This window comes from Condylura cristata, unplaced genomic scaffold (genome assembly GCF_000260355.1).
Source record: "Condylura cristata isolate star-nosed mole 26May11 unplaced genomic scaffold, ConCri1.0 scaffold00007, whole genome shotgun sequence".
In the NCBI taxonomy this organism is placed as follows: Eukaryota; Metazoa; Chordata; class Mammalia; order Eulipotyphla; family Talpidae; genus Condylura; species Condylura cristata.
Genome location: NW_004567108.1, coordinates 60,621,963 through 60,638,318, shown reverse-complemented (window position 1 = coordinate 60,638,318; position 16,356 = coordinate 60,621,963). Strand labels below are relative to the sequence as shown.

The window sequence follows — 16,356 nt, the reverse complement described above, 5'->3', positions numbered from 1 at the left end:
TTGAATACTATAATTTGGCAACTCTGGACACCACGTTTTTTCATATTCCTTGAGTTTGAGGTAGCTACTGTTAGTGACATTTTAGAACTAATCTTTTATGTTAGCTTAGTGTTGCAGTAGTGATTTTACAGATTTCCTTAAGTAGTAAAGTTCAGCTGCTCCTTTCCTTGTTGTTTTTAAATAACCTTTTATTAGCCACTAGGGTTTGTTAATTTTGCAAAGGGATAAATGTTTGGAATTACCTCTTCTGCCATACTTTACTGGTGTCATGCCACACATGTAAATAATTCGTTTATCAAGAAAGATATCACAAGAAAATCTTTTTTTTTAAATATTTATTTATTTATGCTTACAAGAACCCAGGTACAGGCCAGAGGTGTGGGAGTGAGAGGATTTACCACAGAGTGGGGAGCAGAGTAGGCAGAGTGACAAAGTATACTGCTGAGGGGAGCAGCTGGCAGGTCAAGAGAGGTCTGCTGCGCCATGTGGGTCACCTCCCTGGCCAGGGATTGAACTTGAGGTGAAGTGGCTGCAGTAAGCTTCATGGTGTTGTGCTTTAACCTGTGATGCCACCAGGGAGGGCCCAGTAGCACAAGAAAATGTAGACATTATTTGGAATTGAATGAAAGTGAAATGCATTAGCATTCATGTCATATTTGTGACGTGTACCTAAAAATGTCATTAGAGGGAATTTATAACTGTTTGCTGGTACAACTATAAAGCAGAAGGCAGTAAAGCACAGATTGCTGGCCAAATTTGCTGCCATCTTTTTCCCAATAAAATGGCAGTTATGTGCTTTCACTTATGCACATGCACATTTGCACTGTACAGTAGCAGCATTGACTATTCTTGAGAGACCTACAAACACAAAATGCTAATTATGACTCTGTATGGCAAAGGTTTGCTGACCCCAGTAACAAAGAAGTAAGCTATGAAATTAATATATTTAAGCTTTCACCCCCAGAAACTTGGAAAAAAAGAACATGTCAGAAACAAAAAGCAGTAAAGAAAATTGGGAAACCAAAGCTTGGTTTTGGAAAAGATCAGCAAAACTCTTACCTTGCCTAATCAAGAAAAAAAAGAAGCCATAGATTACCAGTATTGGTAATGAAGGGAGGAGTAGCTCTTATGCTAAACAAAGCAATTAAAAAATATTTATTCCTGTGTATAAGAGTTGGGGTGCAGATCAGAAGTGCAGGAGGGTGAGAGGATTCGCCAGAGGCAGCATGGGGACCAGAACAGGCAGATTGAATGAAATGTACTGCTGCAGAGCAGCAGTTGAAACAGGAGAGGACTGCTGTGCTGTATGGGTTAGCTTTCTGGCCAGGGGTTTGGCAGCTGGGATGGGTCTAGTGCTGCATTGGCTGCAGATAGCTTCATAGTGCTAAGACTTAACCCTGTGTACCACTGGGAAGACCCCTGCACAAAGAGATTTTTTTCCCAAACCCATTATTCATTTATTTATGTATATTTTGCATCACTGATCATTTTTAAACAGTGTTTGCTTTCTTTCTCAGGCGTAGTCTTCATAGAATTCCCACCACCTGTGCTGTCACCACAGTCCCCTGTGCACTTCCCTCCCTCATTTTGATACCTCTCCCCCCATTCTCCTGCATAATGACTCTGGTTTATAGCTGTCTGTTTATTTTTGTTTTGTTGTGCTTTTTATTGTTATTTTTCTCCTTGATACCTTATTTGGTTCCTCTATATGCCTCCTATATTCCTCCATCTGATGTTTTTCTTTTTCCTTCTGACTGATTTCACTGAGCATAATTCTTTCTAGTTCCATCCATGTTGCTGTCAATGGCATTAGTTTCTTTTTTGATTGCTGAATAGTATTCCCTGAGGCATGTATAATACATCTTCTTGATCAAGTCATCTATTATTGGGCATTTGGGTTGTTTCCAGATTTGACCTATTATAAAGAGTGCTGCAATAAAGATAGGGGTACCATTATTCTTTTTAATCAGTTTTTTTTTTTTTTTTATACTTTGGGTAGATCCCTAGGGATGGAATTGCTGGATAATATGGCAGCTCCATTTTTAGGAGTTTGAGAGCCCTCCACACAACTTTCTATAATGGTTAGACCAGTTTGTATTCCCACTAGCTGTGTAGTAGACTAGTTCTTTTTCACCAACATTTGTTTCACACAATATTTGTTGTTGCAATTTTTTTTGATATGTGCCATTCCTACTGGTGTAAGGTGGTAGCTCACTTGGTTTTGATTGCATTTCCCTGATTATGAGGGATGTTGAGCATTTTTTCATATGTTTCTTGGCCATTTGCATTTCCTCTTTGGAGAGGTGTATTTTAAGTTCATCTGCCTTGGTAAAGCCTTGACTAGATTGTTTACTTTTGTTGTTGTTGAATCCTGTGAAGATTTTAAAAATAATAGAAATAATTTATGCCCATAAATTTGTTGATTTTGGTAATTTGTGTCTTTTCTCTGTTTCTTTGGTGAGACTAGATAGCATTTTATCTGCTTTGTTGCTGTCAAATAACCTGATTTTGGTTTCATTGATTTTTCTTGCTGTGGAGAAAGCTGTTTACTGATTTGAGATTTTTCCTCCATTCTAACGTAAACATGTAATAATGCTTCTGAGCACTACTTAAAATGCCTTTAATTGTTTGCATTTTCATTCAACTCTTAACATTTTTTAAAGATTTATTTTGATTTATGCATACAAGAACTGGGGTATGGGCCAAAGATGCAGGGGGTGATAGGATTCACCAGAGACAGAGTAGGGAGCTGAACAGACAGATAGACTGAAATACACTGCTGAGGGGAGCAACTGGCAGGTTAGGAAAGGTCTGCTGCACCATGTGGATCACCTCCCTGGCTGGGGATGGACCTCCAGCTGCAGTGACTGCTCACAGCTTCCTTGCACTGCACTTTAACTCATTGTGCCACCAGAGGGGGCCCCAACTCAAAACATTTTTAACATTTCTTGATAATTTCTTTTTAATCTATAAGCAGTGTAGAAATGTGTTATTTAATGGCCAAGTTCTTGGGTTCTTTACACATTAAAAAGAATGGATACACATATAGTTGGTTTCATCAATTTTCTTTTACTGCTGTCACTCTCTACTTTGTATATTTAAAACTCTGTTATTAGGTGTAAAAACATTCAGAATTGCATGTCTAATTGGTTTGTCAGCCCTTTTATCATCATGTAATACTTTGATTACCCTGATAAAAAAAATGAGAAATGCCTCTGTTTTATATCTGTGTGTGTATACGGGTGTATCTCTAGACATTTACTTTTTCTATTTTCTTCCAATCCTGAAATTTCAAATTTCTCTATTATTTCCATTCAGCTTGGAGAAATTCGTTTAGCATTTCTTTTAGAACAGTTCTGTTGCCTTTGAAGTTCTTGGTTTTCATTTCTTGGAAAATATCAGATTTGTTATTTTTTTTTGGGTATACAATTCTGAATTGATAATTCTTTAAACTTTTAAAAAAACGTTTCCATTGCCTGCTTTCTATATGATTTTGGATGAGATATCTGCTGTTATTTGAATTGATGTTCCTCTTTCTGTTATTCTTTATGTCCCCCCCCCCCAGGATTATTTCTTTATATTAGATGTTTATAGCTTGGTTATGATGTATCTGATTATGAATTTGTCTGACTTTGTTTGGGGTTTGCCGATCTTGTTTTTTCCACTCTCTCTCCACTTATTCTGGACTCCAAGACATGAAAACTAGACTTTTTGCTGTGTTCTTATAGATCCTTGATGATGTGCTTTGCAGATTTTCTGTCTTGTCATTTTCTTCTTCGTCTGATTAGTTGCTATTCATCTGTCCTTAAGTTCACTATACATTTATTTGCACTGCTGTCACCATTCTGCTTTTGATCCTTTCCAGTTTAACTTTTTTCCTTCCATTTGAAAAATGCTCACTTAATTCTTTTTTCTATTTCCAGTTGAGTACTTCTCAATAGGTAGGTGTTTTAACACTATTTTACATTTATCTCATGAAATATGTCTATAATGGCAGCTTTTAAAGCTTTTAATAATGCTGTCATCTTGATCATGATAGTATTGGTAACTGTTGATGGTGTTTTCCTTTGGTATTAATCGTTCCCCTTTTGAGTAACTTTGGATTGTATCATGGATGTTTGAATATTATCATGAGAAATTCTTGGTCTCAGCATTTTACAGAGAATTTTGTTTGGTTTAATGGGTGTTATTTTCATTTTGTCTTCTTTTTTTGTAATTATAATGTCAGCTCAACTTACAAAAACTTTGTGGTATTTTCTTTGGACTTTTTCTGTACACCTGCAACCTTGCATTTAACTAGGATTTTTGTTGCTTCATACATAGAATTAGTGGACCCTTTATTCCAAATCTCTTTCATCCCAGGGGCCCCTTTTATTGTTTTCTCGCTAGGTAAATGGAGTTTCTTACAGAGTTAGAGCCACCTGTGCTGCTGTATAGTTTTACATAATTTGGACGACATCTTTCATGATGAAGTAGTAAGAAAGATGGGGATTCCTTTCATACCCGTTGGTCCACAGAGCTCCCTTCCTGTTTTTTTTTTTTTCTTTTTCTTCTTTTTCTTTCTCTCCAGAATAAGGTTTATATTTACAATTTGTGCCTACCTGGTGCCCACAAAGCTGCCATGTTACAGCTCTGCAATAGTAGAAGGAAGACAAAAGAGGAAAGTAAACCTAAAATGAAGGACACTTCTTAGGTTTTCTGTTTCTGTCTGGTGCATATCTTTAGTCGTATGTCTTGAAAGAAGTCTTTAACTTTGAATTTTTGGTGTGCTTGCTGTGCAGTTTTGCATAGAGGTTATCCTCAATTCCACAATTGGGCGATTAAAGGCAAAACCAAAAACAACTTACTGACTCATTCTCATTGTTGTACATTATTTAACTTTTGGTCCATCTCCCCAGTCCATCTGATTTTAATCTTTTGGAATTCTGACATTATTGCTCTTAGTTGTCCATAGGTTTTCATTGTCATGAGTGGAAGTGAAAAGTTGTAGTGAGCCTGACTCCATCTTTTTTCTGGCATTGGACATTTCACTGCGCAATTATTACACATCATTTTTACTTCTCACTTGACTGTTTGATTGGGAACAATAGTTGTAAAGGGAAGGTAGTTGTTTGCCAGGGGATAAAATGTAAGCATAAAAGAGATTCTTGCATAGTATCTACAACTTTTGATAGTACAAAGGTAAAAATGATTTTAGATCCTAGTTATGATAGGAATTATTTGTATACTTCTTACTCTGTTCCAGATGCTGTTCCAAAAAAATTTTATTCTCCTTTAGTTCTTCCAGTAATCTTATCAGGTAAATACTTATTTATCCTCATTTCAAAGGGAAAGTTTGGATACAAAGATATTAGATAGTTTGCTTAAGTTTACATAGATGCTAACTGGTAGAACTATGATTCAAATCTTGGATAAGACAGTTTAGATTTAAAGCACATGATCTTGTTAAAATTTTCACTTTAATATCATGGAAAAATTTGAATATATAAACAAACCAAAGTAGAAAATAGTAAACTCCCCATGTATCATTTGACTGGGTTCAACAGTTTTCAATATTTACTTTCTTAACTTTCTCCAGTTTTGATTTTTGATAAGAAATCCAAAAGCAAATGCTTGATATATTATCTGTGATAAATACTGTAATTGTGAACCAATATGTATAATAGCTTAAAAACCATAACCACACTATGACTATAACCACAATATAAAGAATATTTTTATAATAATAACCTACATAATAAAGAACCCACAATATAAAGAATATTTTCCTTCTAATCTAATGTCTATCTCTTTGGTTTTCATTTTTATGTGTTTGAATCAAAAGCTTCTTCCTATAGTTGACTCAGTGCAGGATGTCATTGTGGCCCATACATTTGTATTGTCGATACATCTCTTTATCATAAAAAAGTATTGATTTTAACCTTAACTCTAACCTTATTTTTATGATTTTAACTGTTTAAAATAAACTTTTCATTTTGGGATACTTCTGAATAAAAGTTGCAAAGATAATACAGAATTCACAGCCACACTTTAAGTTTCCCTGAGTTTGATTATTTTACTTTACTATCGTACATTTGCCAAAATTGAAGTCACCATTGATAAGCTTTTTCTAATTCAGTTGCATTAGTTGTCAGTTCTTGGTTTCTTCTTCTTTATATTAATTTTTTAGTTTTTCCTCATTTTTCATGAAGAGTGTCATAGTTTTATTGAGAAATAATTGACATATATCACTTTATTAGTTGATGGCATATGGCATGATGGTTTAAGTATCATATATTATGAAATGATTGCTACAACAGATTCAGCTACCATACACCTCCCATGGATAGAATAGAAAGAAGAAGAAAATAAATTTTCCCTGTAAAAATGAACTTTTTTACTCTCAATAACATTCTTATATGTTCATATAGCAGATGTGTTAATGAAGTCATCATGTTGTACAGTAATGCACTTATTTTCTATACCTAATTCTTATTTACCGTATAACTGGATGTTTGTACCTTCTTGGCCCCTTCCTTTAATTTTCTTTCCACCCATAGGAGTTTGGACCAGATATTTCATTGGATGTCGTAAAATTGTACATATATTTTTTTCAGGTTTGGATTAAGGTTGTGTTTATGAAAATGATACATGAAACAGACGAGCCCTTCTTAAAATTTATTTTTGTTTTATTTTTCCAAAAAATTCCTATTAAAAAGTTCACATGGTTTCAGAGTCAGAAACATAAGGCCATATACTTTCATAGTACTCTGACTTTCATTGTTTTTGCATTCTAGTCCTAAAAGTAAGCATTTTTGTGCCTATTAGTTTTTGGCTTATATGGTCAGTCTCACTCTTTTTCTGTCTCTATCTCTCTCACACACACAAATGTCTACATGCATGTCTATCACTTTTCTACCTCCTTCTTATACAAAAGGTAATGTTAGCCCATTTTTTTTTAAAAGATTTATTTATTTATTCATACAGAACTGGGGTACAGGCCAGAGATGCGGAGGGTGAGAGGCTTCACCAGAGACAGAGTGGGGAGCAGAACAGGCAGATCGACGAAGTACACTGCTGAGAGGAGCAGCGGGCGGGTCTGGAGAGGTCTGCCTCGCCATGTGGATCACCTCCGGGGCAGGCGGGATCGAACTCATGCGGAAGTGGCTTAAGCTTCTTTGTGCTGTGCTTTAACCCGCTGTGCCACCAGGGAGGGCCCTAGCCCATGTTTTTAACATCTGTACCCAGTTTTCTTTTTAGGGAAGCCCTAAACAATGGCTTATTCCTTAACGGCTATTTGTATTAAAGATGTTTTCTGTTTTAGAAATTAATTTTTCTAATTTATCAGCCGCTTCTTGTGCCTTTAAAATGTTTTATGGATATGATTCTTTTTATCATTCACAGATATTTTCCAATTTATCCCTGGATGAGCGTTGTCTTTCCGCATCATTGGTTTGCAAATATTGGCGGGACCTTTGTTTAGATTTCCAGTTTTGGAAGCAGCTGGACCTTAGTAGTCGTCAGCAGGTATGCCATCTTAATTCTAAGGAAATGCTTAATTTGATCCCTCAAACTTTAGTTCTTTCTCACATTGTATTATTTCAAGATAGCTTAGATAAATGTAGTGTATAATTTTGTAACATAGTACTTTTTTTGTGAGAAAAATTAAAATTGGGTTCTTATGGTGAAGAAGGGTTTTTTTAGTGTAGACTTGTAATTTTCTGTTCCTTCTTAATTCTCTTTTTCCTTTCCCTCTTTGATTACCTTTTAAAAATTATTAAACTTCTTTTTGTGAAGAGTCATTTAATAATTATTTGGTTAATAGTAGAAAATAATGACACATATTTATATAGTACTCCCAGTATGCCGTGTACTATTCTGTTTGTTATATATATATATATTAATCCATTTCATCCTTTAAACAACCTTATGATTTGAAACTATTACTGTTCTTATTAAATATTATACTATTAATAAGAGTATCTATTACTATAGCTAAATGGAAATGAGCTAAATTATTTTTCAGTTTTCTTTTTAATGAATTTTCTAGTATTCCCTATTGTCTCACTGTCTAATTTGTTTATATGTTTGCATTAAAATGAAGGAAAAGGATCAGAGTTAATACTTATTGTAAACAATTTGTTATACTGGATTCCTGCTTTAAACTGTTGTTAGTATTTGACATTGCAAATACATAAAAATTTTCAATAAAAATAAATTTTTAAAAAAGAGTTATTTTTATTTATGTGTACAAGAACTAGGGTAAAAGCAGGGAGTGAGAGAGGATTCACCAGAAAAACTGGGGAGCAGAATAGGCATGTCTAATGAAATACACTGTTGAGAGGAGCAGCAGACAAGAAAGGTCTTGGATAAGGGTTGGAGCTCAGCTGCAGTGGTTGGCTGTAATTTGATATTGATGTAACTTTAACCCCTGTGCTACCAGGGAAGCTGCCAAAATAAAATTTCATTGGAGTTCTTAACTTGATTTAATTATTTCTGTGATATTATTAGTAATTGTGTTTAACAATTTTCAAAAGCAAACACGCATTTACCTCTGATTTGTAATACTTGTTAGTTTTTGTAGTACAAATATTTTCTTTTGTAGTACTTTCAAGGTACTGATGTGATGTCTCACAATGCAGTAATGTCACTGATTTGGAAAGAGGTATAAACAGTAGCTTCTTGTGAGATAGATGGTAAAAGTCAACTCCAGGGCCCACCCTGGTGGCACAGCTGGTTAAAGTGCAGCACTGTGAAGCTAAAGACACTTCAGCCTGAGTTCGATCCCCAGCTCCCGAGGTGATCCACATGGCTAGGCAGCAGACCTCTCCTGACCCGCCCACTGCTCCCCTCAGCAGTCTACTTGTCTAGCTGCCTGTTCTGCTCCCCACTCTGTCTCTGGTGAATCCTCTGACTGCCCTTGCACCTCTGGCCTGTATCCCAGTTCTGTATGCAAAAATAAATCAGTCTTAAAAAAAAAATGTGACCTCTATATACCACTGATATTTTTTCTGTCTAATACTTGTGTATGACATGTAACCTTTAAACAAACTAAGCAAGTTCCACGTTATTTGTGGATAAATTTTCTTTTTCTCTCTCATTGATAAGAGGTTGAAGTAGTTACAGAATTAGTCATCAACCTACCTGGTTTTATGGAGTCTTTTTTTTTCATGGGGAATGGTGATTATTTAGTTAATTAAGACTGGTAGTGTGGCATGAAGTAATGTGAGATAACCTACTGCTCTTCATTACTCCTGAATTTTTGAGCTACTTGTCAAAAACTCAGACTGATGAATGGCATTTCCTCTCTGGAGATGAATAAATAAATCAAAAGAGAGGTATCTTAGAGTTTTTGTTTTGAAGGAAACTGTCAGCATTTGTAGACAAATATAAACAAACATAATTTCAACCTTGGCTATAGCTCATAATAACCCCACCTTGGCTATTGCTCATAATAACCCTCAACACAACAATTCTTTTATTTTGCGGTTCTAAATTTTATCACATATCTTTTTTCATTCTGCCCCTTTTTACTCGAGACTTCAATAATGTTAATTATCTTTTTTTTAAACAATGTAATAATGAGGCCACAAATATGTATAAGTAGATTAATTTTTTTTTCCAGATGGTCATGAAATGTTTTTTGCAGGTAGATTTTAAAGTTATATGTATTTAGCTTGAAGTCCACTAAGAAAAGCTATTTGATATGGCCATTGGTAGTCTTTGGTGTGCTGATAATACAAAATGATACATTTTCTAAGATATTGATGAGTTATGTATTTTCATAGGAGTAGTAAAATATTGTGATTTTATATACTATTCTGTCACCTAATAAAAGTGTAAAGTCAAAATTTATACTCCATGATGAATAATATACACTGCTGGGTTAAATATAGAGAACAAAACATTTTAAATCCCTCATTTCATTTGTGTATAAAATGTTAATTAAATTTTTGCAATAAGGATAGATTTTTTTAAATTGAAATAAGAACATACATTCTTCCTTGGTGTTTTCTAACACTATTTCTGATACCATATGTGGAGTTTTTTCTTTCCTAACAGCAAATTATCTGATTCCAACTAGTATCCTGTCAGTATCAGTTCAGCTCTATTCTCACACTACCTCCTAGAGTTAGTGCAGTTCTCACAGGTTAAGGGCTTCGTCCCATTTTCTATCAGTCACAAATCCCAGCAGCTACCCGTGCTTTTGACTAACCAGTTATAAATTTCCCTCTTTGTCATCTCTTGTAGTTTAATAAATTGTTAGAATGGCTTATAGAACTCAGGGAAATATGTACATTTACTATTTTATTGAATAGTATATAGCGCAAGACAACTGAAAAAGAAACATAGGGCAAGGTTTGGGAGGAGAGGACATGGAACTTTCTTACTTTCTGTGGATGTGTCACCCTTCCAGAACTTTGATGTATTTCCCAAAGTTCTTTATAACCCAGTTTTCACCACTTCTCTTCCAGGAAGTCAGGTTGTGGGACTGAAAGTTTATGTCCTCTAATCAAGTGGTGTTTGGTCTTTCTGATAACCAGCCCCCATCTTCCTTGGTATAAATGCATTTTGTGGCCAAAAGGGACTCATTATGAATAACAAAGACAATTCAGGAAATTTCTTGGATTTTGAGAGCTCTGTTCCAGGAATTCAGGACAAAGACCAAATATATCTTTTAATTAGCACTGTAGTTCTTATTTTAATATTAAATAACATTTTTAATTATGATTTTTTCCCTATAATAATTGTATTACTTGTTGGAGAAAAGTAAAACAAGAATAGAATGCAAGTTTCATTTATCTTTAAACTTACTGCTTTTTTCCCTCTCATAGGTCACTGATGAATTACTGGAAAAAATTGCATCAAGAAGTCAAAATATAATTGAGATCAACATTTCTGATTGTCGCAGTATGTCTGATACTGGCGTATGTGTTCTAGCATTTAAGTGTCCTGGACTACTTAGGTATACAGCATACAGGTGTAAACAGCTTTCTGACACCTCAATTATTGCGGTTGCCTCTCACTGTCCTTTACTTCAGAAAGTTCATGTAGGCAACCAGGACAAACTTACTGATGAAGGACTCAAACAGGTAAATTTTAGAAACTATAAAATAATTCTACTGATATTAACTAGAAGTGTTTTCTTATAGTGAAACTTTAAAAGATTGCTATGTTTAAATTAATGCTCAGAGACTAAAGTCAGTCATCTCTTTTATGTGTTCTGTTTGGGACATTAAACTAGATTGCCATGGTGATAATGTAAATTAATTTTGTTGTGTTTGGGACATTAAACTAGATTGCCATGGTGATAATGTAAATTAATTTTGTTGTGTTTTGTAGTACCTGGATTCTGGTACTAGATACTTTATTATAATTTATTTTTTTACTTACATTTTGTCCTTAAATTTACTTTAAATAACAGTGTACAGTTTGGGTCAGCATGCTTTCAGATATTGTTATAAGGCATAAATAGTCAAGTTAAAAAGTATAAAATGAACCGAAAGTACATATATTTGGCACTGTAATTAGATTAAAAATAGTAGCAAGTATCTTCTTCTTTTATGCACTTTCTTTGGAAATGGCCTTTAAAGTTTCTTGTCTAAGTGGATTATTCATTTGATGAATATTGAATGTATTCTACATGGTAGGCCCTGGATTTGTGGATATTTGCAATACTTAGTAATGCTCTCACTATTGTACTAGGCACTGGGAGAACTTTTTTTTATTTGTCTGACTCACACCCACCCCAGCTTTGCAAAGTCTTGAAAATAGCAACTCATATCCATTGTAGGACCCAAATATTTGGTTCCAGAGGGAACCTACAGGCTTTATTGTCCAGTGACTGATTTTGTCTGTTCTAACATTCTTGGCAGCTTCTGGAAGGACTGATACAAGGCACTTATATCTGTTTCATATAGTTCAGAAACTTTTCAGGATGGAAAATAGTGGGCATTGAACAAAAGCATTGTAATACAAATGAAATGTTTGAATTTGAGGCAAAAGATAGTGCATAGTCATGTGGACCATCTAAGGCCTGTTGAGGAAAAGTGAGGGAGATAATTGCTTTAGGAAGCTAGGACTGATTCAGAAGTACTAGTGTTTATAGGTAGCTTTAGGAAGTCATGTACCTGCCCAGTACAGGAGTAATGCTTGGGAAAGACTTGAGACTTCACACGTTAGTCACTGGCTGCTCTTAGTGCAAGAAGTAAAAAGGCCATGGAAGAATTGTAAATGACATGGCTACATGTTAAAGGAGTATCCAAAGACAGAACAAGTCTGCAAAAACTCGAAGTATTTTTGTTTTATTTTTAAGCTTTTGGCATTCAGGAAAATATCTGCAAAACCACAAGATAAAACTTTAATAATCAAATAATAATCCCTAGAGGAGGGGTGAACTCTTGTTAGCAAAGAGGGCTCTTTTTAAATCTGATTTCTCAAATTCCTATATCATATTACATTATAATATTTGCATGTCTAATTTTGAGTTACCATTAATTAAAATTGTTGGGCTTTTGAGGAACTTGAATTTTTGGTTGCTTCAAAAAAAAAAAGGCAGAAATCATTATTGAGGTAGCCCAGACATTGGATTTAATACACAAAGATTTTAAATGAATTAGCTTAAATATGCTTAATGGGCTAATGGGGATAACGATCAGGGAACTGAACAGACATGTGAACAAAATGAGAACAGTAAAGAACTGGAGGTTACCAAATAGATCAAAATGGGAATTCTGCAGCTGAAAATTACAATTATTGATAAAATTCTCCACAGTTTGTAACATCAGATGTGAACAGACAGAAGAAAGAATAGGCAATACTGAACATAGAATATTTGAAATTATTCAGCCTCAGGAACAAAAAGAGAGTGAGTAAAAGTCAACAGAGGCTAAGGTACTTTTGGGACTCATAGCAGAACAACATTTACTTTCTGGGAATCCCAGAAGAAGGGAAAGTAAATGAATCAGCAAGTATATTTGAAGAAATGACCGTCCATACTTCTCAAATTTAATGAAACTATATCCAAGAAATTCATGAATTCCAAGCATGGTAATATCAGATAGATCTGATTGACATACTTTATAGTCTGTTAAACGCCAAAAACAAAGTAAGTATCTTGAAAACAACAATGGAAAAATAACTCTGTGCATACAAAGGACACTCAATAAAATCAACAGTTGGTTTTTTCATTGAATGCTTGGTGAAAGAAAAATGTCAACCCAAAATTCTACAACTGGCAAAACTATTCTTTAAGAATGAAGGTGACATTAAAGTATTTCCAAATACACACTGAGGGAAATCATAGACTTACCCCGTAAGAAGTGCTTAAAGTAGTCCTTTAAGTTGAAATAAAAAGACTAGATGATTACTGAAAGCCACATAAAGAAAAAAAATACAACACTGGTATAGGTAGCAACATAATAAAAGTTAATTTTATTATACTTTAGGTTTGTAACTCCTTATATTTTCATATATGATTTGAAAGGCAAATGTATAAACTGTAATTATAAACTTATGTTAGTGGACAGATGATATATAAATATGTAATCTGTGCTAATGATATAAAGGAGGAAGGATAGACATAAACAGGAAGAGAGTATACAATATAGAAACCACATTGTTATTTAAATTGGTCAATTATAAGTTAAGGTGATAAACATTATATAAATTATATGCAGGTAAGTAATGAGAGAACAGTCATTTTATACAATGCATAATGTCTACTGATTACAAATATGCAGCATGGAGGAAATGATGAACCCCAAAATATATATAATACATACAGCCAAAAATAGCTAAATGGCAGACAAATACTACCTTATCAGTGGATACTTTGTTATGCATCATTTGGTTTTCTCATTGAAAGGCAAAAAGATTGCAGACTGAATGACAAGAATATCAATCATAGATAATAAAGTCCATAAAAGACTCATTTTAGATAAAATAAGTGAAAGTCAAACAATGGGAAAAGATACTCAGTTCAAATACTAATAACCAAAATAGGAATAGCTATGTTATTATCAGAAAAAAAGTTAAATCAGGCCCTCCCTGGTAGCACATCGGGTAAAAGCACAGAACTAAGAAGCTAAAGCCACTTCAGCATGAGTTCGATCCTGGCCCTGTAATGATCCACATGGTGTGTCAGACCTCTCCTGGCCTGCCTGCTGTTCCCTTTAGGAGTATACTTCGTTGATCTGCCTGTTCTGCACCCTACTCTGTCTCTGGTGAATCCTCTCACAGCCCCTGCACCTCTGGCTGTACCCCAGATCTGTATGCATAAATAAATAAGTCTTTAAAAAAAAGTTAAGTAAAAAAAGACAAGGTTATTATATAATGAAAAGGAAGCCCAGGAAGATATAATAATTGTAAATATATAGACACATAAAACCAGAGCCCCTACGAATACAAAATGAGAGGAGTTGAAGATAGAAATTGTTAAATAGTAATAGTTTGAGAGTTTGATGCCCATTTTCAATAATGGGTAGAAAAACTAGCCAGAAGAAAATAGAGGACTTGACAAAACTATAAACCAGTTATTTCTAACATAAATAAATATAACTGACAGTGAACAGTCAATTGAGATACTGTAGACTACCTTCGGACCAGCCACATAAATAAATATACAATGCACTATAATCATTAACAGAATAATACTTATTCTTAAGTGCATATAGAACAGTTTCAAAATTAGATCATATATTGAACCATAAAACAGTTGTAATAAATTAAAAAAGATTCAAGTCAGATAAGTATCTTCTCTGACCATAATGGAATGAACCTAACACTCTCCTACAATCAGTGAGTTACAGTAAAAACTCATAAGGGAAATTAGAAAATACCAAAAATGCAAATGAAAACACAATATGTACATGCTAAGGGATACAACAAAAACAGCCTTCAGAGGGCAAATTAGAGTGTAAAAACTTAAAAAGAAAGATAGGAGATTAAGACTTAAGTGTACAACTGAAGAAACAAACTAAACACAAACCTAACAGAAGAAAGGGAATGATGATCAGAGAAACGATAAGGAAAAATAAAAACCTGAAAAACCATGAAGAAAGATCAGTGAAACCGAAACTAGTTTCTTTGAAAATAACCAATAAAAATGACAAGCTTTCAAATAGATAAGAGAATACTCAACATACAAGTCAGGAACTTGAAAGTGAACATCATCATCAACTTTAAAGAAATAAAAAATTATGAATAACTCTACCCCCAACAAACTGAATAGCCTAAATGAAATGGTAAATTCCTAAAATACTACAAAAGCATTTCAAGTGAAAGTGTAACATCAGAAGAGATATGTAGCAAGTAAGGAGTTTGAATCAATAATAAATATCCAACAAAAAAATATTCAGGGACTAGGTGGCATCCCTGGTGAATCTTGCCAAACATTTACAGAGGAATTAATGCTAATGTTCCTCAAACTCTTCCAGAATAGTTAAGATGAGTTAAGATTTCCTACCTACTAGGAGGCCAGCATTATCCTGATCATGAAGTCAAAGATTTTATAAGTAAAGACAAATATAGACTAATATTCTTTGAGTGTAGATGCAAAAATCCTCAACAAATTAGTCATATTAAAAGGACTATATACTGTTATGTATAATTTATCCCATGAATACAAGGGTGGTGTAGCATACAAAAATCAATGTTAAATACTACGTTGATAGAATGAAGGACAAAATCCCACATAATCATCTTAATTGATACAGAAAATGCATTTAGCAAATCCAGTACCTTTCCATAATAAAAAATAATCATGGGGCTCTCCCTGGTGGCACAACCAGTTAGAGCACAGAACTATGAAATTCTTGGAAGCCACTGCAGCACAAGTTCAATCCCCCGCCAGGGAGTTGACCCACGTGTCACAGCAGACCTCTCCTGACCCACCTGCTGCTCCCCTCAGCAGTGTATTTCTGTAGATGTGCCTGTTCTCCCCACTCTGTATTTGGTGAATCCTCTCACACCCCCACCTCCGGCCTGTACCCCAGTTCTATAAGCATAAATAAATAAATCTTTATAAAAATCATAAACTAGGAGTAAGTGTACTCCCCTCAGTTTAATAAAGAGTGCATATGATAAATCTACAGCTAATGTCATGCTCAGTGGAAAATGACTAAAAAGGTTTTTCCCTTGAGTTCAGAAACAAAATGATGATGCTCATTTTTACCACTTTCATTCAACATTATTCTGCAATTTGTGCCCAAACCAGTTTGGCAAAGAAAAGAAACAAATTACTTTAAAATTAAAAAGAAACTACCTCAATTTAGGGATAATGTGAATTTTTCATTAAGGTCATTTTTCTTTTCTTTTTTTTTTTTTTTATTAAAGAATTATTTATTTATTCATACAGAACTGGGGTACAGGCCAGAG

At 34.3% G+C, this 16,356-nt stretch overlaps 1 protein-coding gene across 1 annotated transcript in view; it reads left to right on the top strand.

Moving 5' to 3' along the window:
* Positions 1-16,356, top strand: part of FBXL17 (F-box and leucine-rich repeat protein 17) — a 514,059-nt gene that overhangs the window by 20,908 nt on the left and 476,795 nt on the right. The window contains exons 3-4 of the mRNA XM_012721780.1: positions 7,384-7,506; positions 10,815-11,072. Coding sequence (XP_012577234.1) covers positions 7,384-7,506; positions 10,815-11,072 — 381 coding nt within the window. The remainder of the gene's footprint in view (positions 1-7,383; positions 7,507-10,814; positions 11,073-16,356) is intronic.